Source organism: Amblyomma americanum, chromosome 2 (assembly GCF_052857255.1).
Source record: "Amblyomma americanum isolate KBUSLIRL-KWMA chromosome 2, ASM5285725v1, whole genome shotgun sequence".
NCBI lineage: Eukaryota > Metazoa > Arthropoda > Arachnida > Ixodida > Ixodidae > Amblyomma > Amblyomma americanum.
The window spans coordinates 109,297,961-109,304,003 of NC_135498.1; the positions used below are offsets into that span (position 1 = coordinate 109,297,961).

Consider the following 6,043-nt stretch of genomic DNA (forward strand, 5'->3'; position numbering starts at 1 on the left):
AATATCGCCGTCGATACAGGACTGCCATTGCGCAGTCGCGTGTGCAAATAAAGAAAAGCAAATTAGAAACAAAGTGTGCAATTCAGTGCACAAACGTGCAAACACGCAGTAGAGGTAGCTGAAAAACGTTAAGGAGCTCCGCTGGAATAAATGTTATGATCTGAACTAAAATCATGCTGGTTTAGTTATTTTTATCGTACCTCATTTTGTAAGTTTACATTTATTGTGGATGGCACTAAGGAATAGTAAAAATTCTGCTGGAAAACATGTGATTTCAGGCAATAAATACACGTGTGATTGATCAGTATTCGTAGGCGCGGGCTTCTGTAGGGAAAGAGAAGGACAAAGAAGAAGCGCCTTTGCCCTGAGGCCACCATTGCAGCCTCCAAAGAGTCCTGAGCTTGAGAGGCCATCAGGGTATGCATGCTCAGCAGCCTCCAGCAACTCACCGGCCAATCCATGCACGCTCGATGCTCAGCGACGAAGTTCGAGTCGCCCTGCTCATCACGGCATTCGTGGTATTCAGCCTCATGTTCCTCGGCGTCGTAGTCCTCTCCAGCCACTACGCACGCCTTGCGGCCCTCGAGGAACGGAGCAAAAAAGCGCTGGCGGCTGTGAGTACTGCCAGTTGAAACTCCAATTCTCGCAACGTGTTCCATGTAGTATCAAATAAGTCAGGTGTATTAACAGGATCGTAATGAAGAGTTCTATTTGCGCCACCTCTGCTAATCGTGTGTGAGCCCATGCGCGTCCGTTTATTTCACAGGAAGTTTTCCCTTCTGGGCTTGTTTACACAAAGAGCTACTGTTGGATTACCAGTCCATCCGGCCTCAGCTTCATCAATTCATCAACTGCGGATAGTAGCGAAGAACATTGGTGGCAGAACTGGTGGGCCTGTCTTAAACGGCGCCACTGAAGCCCCCACAAAATAACGAAGCCTGAATGTTTATGGCACTAACATCGTGCACTAATACCGTACAGTACATGGGCCTCTAAAAATTTGCCTACATTGAAATGCGACTGCCGCGGCCGGGATCGAACCCGCGTCTTTTGTTTGGGTCAGCAGCCGAGAGCCATAACCACTGCGCCACCGCGGCGGCTAAAGCCTCAACCTGTTACTACGACGCTGCTGCGAATTACGAACTGAGCTGAGTTTTTCATATGCAGCTTTATATATGTTTCACATTTGTATTGCGATAAAAAAAGGAAAGCCGTGCCTCAGTGGTTAGGGTGCTCGGCTGCCGACCCGAAAGACGCAGCTTCGATGCCGGCAGCGACGGTCAGATTTCGATGCATTCAAAATATTAGAGCCCCGGGTACTGTGCGATGTCAATGCAAGTTAAAAAACCCCAGGCGGTCGAAATTATCCGGAGCCCTGCTCTACGTCGTTCCTCATAGCCTGCGTCACTTTGGGACGTTACACCTATAGACCAAAACAAACCAAAAGAAGACTAACCCTTTTTAACGACAATTTGACGTCACTTTGTCAGCACGACCGCTAACACTCACAGAACTTCCGCAGGTTCCTCCTTACTGTGGCATCCAAAATGTAGGTGCTCTGAGGCTTAAGCTCTCCACGGAGGCTTCTTCTCCGCCGTTCTAATTTCCAATCAGTTCAATTCAAGACATTTCTTGTCGCCATTTACTGAGCGTCTTCCCTATCCAAAAGAAATGCCCAACGTGCAAATATTTATTTCAAGATTGGCATTCAACCGCTCTGCTGTCAACACTGCCTTGCAGTTTGCAATTATTTCAAGATCGAGAGAAGTGGAACACGAAAAACAAAACAAGCTCGTACGATTTCCCATCTTCTCTGCCGCTTATGTTTGTTTCTTCTTCCGCATTGTTTTTCGAAATTGAGCTTAGTGAAGCATTGGACGACTAGACGTTGAGCTCTGGTTAAAATAGTCGCTGATGGTTGGGTGTCTTTTTCTTTCAACGAAATTTTAACACACTCGTAATTGTCCTTTGACAAAAGACTTTGTTGGCACACTTCACGACACGCAGTGGGTTTATGGCATTGATTGAAGAAAATCTCTTATTCTTGTGATGTAACGCACGGGCGCTGATTGGTTTCTGCTTGTAGTGACTTGTTACTTGGCGGTGGGTGAATTTGAAAACGAACTCAATTTCGCTTCTGAGAGAACATCTTAACTCAGACGCACAATTAATTCCCTTACGCAGATATATCGCCGCTATGAAGATCCTCCGCTCACTTACTCGGAGGAAAATCCCGACGAGTGCACTTCCCAGGTGTGCCGCTGGAACGCCAACTACCTCTTCAGCCGAAGCTACCAGCCGGTAAACCCGTGCGAAGACTTCTACGAACACGTTTGTTCAGCATTTGAGTGAGTTGCATTGATATTATCCGTGCGGTGTACGTGCGAAGCATGTTGCCTGATTTATCCCTATAACTAAGTCATAGACTTATATTATAATAAGAAAACATCTATGTGAATATACCCGGACTAGAGGCCGATGTTCGACTTTTTAGAACTGCCACTGGGGTTTGATCGGTTGCCTGCTAGGGAACCATGCGGTAATGGGGAAAGCTGCTTATACAGCTGTCAGCTAGGACTACGTATTTTATCAAGTATGAAAGAGCATCTTGCAGCACATGCAAGTTTTGAAAGAAAGCATTGCCTTGCCCCATAGCATTACTGTTTGCTCAAACAGCCGCCATCAAGGATTGAAATAACTTCCCGAAATCCCATTCGTCAGAAAGCCACTTTTCCGCCCGACGCTGCGCTGGCGACAATAGAATGTAACATTCCTGGGGCTGTATTCTATAAACTGTCCATTTTTGTTGTCCTTCTCGCTTCATACGGTCCTCTGTCAGTTGACATTCAGATGTACCGGTGGCTTTCAGGTGTCTGGGGCAAGCGACCCGGCCGTGGGTGGTTGCCAAACGTAAAATACCAACGCTGAAATTGTATCCAGTATGCAACCAATGGTGAGGTGCAACGCAGTACTCTATAAACAGTAGGCAATTGGACCTGACGCCAGAACGTCATTGGCTACTTATCGCAGCCAGTGGTGATGTCTGGTCGCCAAGCACCCAATTTCCCGGTTGCTTGCCACAGACGCTTGAAATCAGTGGATATATCTCAGGGACCACTCACAGAAGACCCAATGAGCGCGAAATGGACAATGGAAATTGGATAGCTTGGATCGCAGGAGTGTTGATACTTTACCTCACTTCAAAGTGTGAAACCTGAAACGTCGCAGAGCAGCACCGGACAGCAGCGCAGTGCGATGAAAGAGACAGAGGGATTGTATATTAAATGAGTGATTATTAACTTTCACCCACCCAGCTGCAGCCACAAGGCTACAAAAAGCTATTAATCTTTGATATAAATTTCGTAGGGTGATTGTCCCTAAATATTATATTGCGAACAACTTCTTGAGCGGGCGTCGGTAACTGACTGTCATGGTCGAAGGTGTCAGTGCGTGAACTACGAGGTTCAATTTCTCAAAGGGGAAAAAATTGTGCAGCCGGAGCTTGTCAAGTGAGCGCTAATCCTGAGATGACTACCAACGCAAATTCATATTAAAAGACAGTTAATAGGTACCCTTTCATTTAGCAGGAACATTTATACCGGCAGGATTGAAAGCAAATTTTGTACATAGTTGCTAGACAGGAATAATCTAATGCCAAACGTTTCGGTAAACCAATAGATAATGTATAATAGCTAGGTATTAATATTGTTAATTGATTTCATTTGTCTTACAGGAGCAACTTGACGCATGAACAGTTGCCGTACGCTCAGTTTAGCATCACGCAGCTAATCAAGGATATCAACACATTTATGAAGACGTTTCTCAAAATGAAGGGTAGTCGCCAGCTATCCATTCAAAACAACTTCCTTGCTCAGGCAATGTGGGTTCATGGCCAGTGCACCACTGGCCACATGAACATGAGTGATGATGAAGAGCTGAGTGCCTGGTCTAGAGTCCTGCACACGCTTCAACTTGGAGGCTGGCCTTACACGAAGTTCGACGGCGACATAGTCAAAGTTCTAGCAAGAGGAGATCGTATTTTAATGCTTCAGACGCTCTTCAAGGTAACCATCTATGGAAGGGAAGGAAAAATAAGCGTGCCGTATATTGTTCTCAAAGCACCTGCTACGTTTCTGAGACGATATCTATTATGGCCAAAAAAATACGCAACGAGCCGCTATAAAGATACTATTGCCCGTGCTGTGAAAATGTACGGCAAAGCGTTCATGGGTGCCGGCGTAGCCAAACAAATTTCCCTTCTTGAAATGACGCTGGAAAACTTGAACTACCTCGGAAGCACACCCGGCGAATTTAAAGTGAAACGCTTTAGCAGCATAAGAAAGTTACCCAAAAGCGAACATTGGGAATGGCTGCGCTACATGCAACTCCTGTTTGCGGACGATGGCAGCATAGCAAATTCCGCCATCGCAATCTTAGAAGATCCTGTATTCTTCAGCCGCTTTCAGTCAATCTTCAGCATTCAAGATTACCAGTCTATTATCGCCAATTATGTCGGCTTCAAAGCTATGGTCACGCTCTCACCGCTCTTGCCTTCAGACTACATGTTTCTGTACGACTTTGACCACGAGTACAGCTTTCCCAACGTCGACAGACAGGTTGCTGTGTGCACTATTTTGTTGGAAAAGTTGTACCGCTATGGTGTAGGCATTGCGGCTAAACTTACGCTTAGCAGAGAGTTTGCCAACCTATATCGGAGACACCGTGATGATCAATTCGTAGCCCAGTTTAACGAGACACGTTCGGTACTAGAAGAGCTGCTAGTTTCTGGACGCTCATGGTTTGCAGCAATCGACGTGAAGCAGGCTCGGCGAAGACTCGACACGATGAAAATGACGTTTGGTACCCGTGATAACTTTGTTCAGTACGAGAGGTACAGGCAGACGCCCGCTTTGGCTCTGGGGTCCAACGACACCGTACTCGGCACAGTGTTCACTATATTTTCCTACGCATCCACCATATACTGGGATGCGCTGAGGATTCGCAGCGAGACAACCAAAGCCTATGACAACCTCTACGACGTGTCTGTCTTCGACTGGGATAGCGAATATCAGCCAACCAATAACTTCGCATTTATCACTAATGCAGCCGTTGCTTTTCTTACCACCATCTCAAACAAGATTCCCTTTCAAGTCTACCCAGTCGTTTTACTCCACGTCGTGAGTACAATGCTGAAGGCTTTACTGCGTAGTAATTCGATCTTTGATGGCCGCTTGGTGCCGCAAGGCTGGTGGAGCGAAGCGTCGGTCAGGGCATACGAAAACATCAGCGAATGCCTTCAACGCCAGTACGAGGCTGAAGCAGCTGCCGAGGTTGGCAGCGGCATCGAAACCGGTGGCAAGTGGACCATAAAGCGCCTGGAAGAAGTATTCTTGGATAGTGCTGTGCTGGAACCCCTCTATGAGCTATACGAGCGCGCGCTACGCAGGCACAAGGCGACGCGCCTATTCTATCAGCTTCCCGAAGCGCCAGTGACGTCGAGGCAGCTCTTCTTCTACAATTACGCGGCTGCCTTTTGTGAGAAGGGAAACAACGAATCCCGCAAGCTGCAGCACGCCATGGCAATCACACCGCGCAAGTGGCGCGTCAACGTACCCATGCGCAACTTCGTGCCTTTCCTGAACACATTCTCATGCGCCCGACCTAAACCGCTTGATTGCGACGGTGACGTTTGGAGGACCAACGATTAGCGGCGGTGTTCTGAAGTGATCTTTATTATTCAATAGGTTAGAGGAAATAACAGCTGTGTTAAAAGTTTGCTGCGTTCAGTAGATATTTACGTGCTAAACTAAGAATGTAGGCATACATAGCCGGTTCGTTATTGAGAGCTTATGATTTATTTGAACCTCCTGAGGTACTTTAGCGGGCAAGAAATCATTACCGCGTGTCCGTGCCATCGGTCCTCCTTTATTAGTATACCCTACGCTTACAAGCTCATTCTGGGTAGGTTATATATAAGCCCATAACCTGTGAATCCGGATCATTTGTAAGAGAAAAGAAAAGTGTCATCCATAAGAATAGTGCA

General features: G+C 46.7%; 1 protein-coding gene across 1 annotated transcript; it reads left to right on the forward strand.

Annotated features, from left to right (window-relative positions):
* Nucleotides 1–419: 419 nt before the first annotated feature.
* LOC144119986 (neprilysin-2-like) lies at nucleotides 420–5,708 on the forward strand. Its single transcript, XM_077652475.1, has 3 exons — nucleotides 420–614; nucleotides 2,185–2,348; nucleotides 3,734–5,708. The coding sequence occupies exons 1-3, from the start codon at nucleotides 420–422 to the stop codon at nucleotides 5,706–5,708; spliced, it is 2,334 nt and encodes a 777-aa protein (XP_077508601.1).
* Nucleotides 5,709–6,043: the final 335 nt, after the last annotated feature.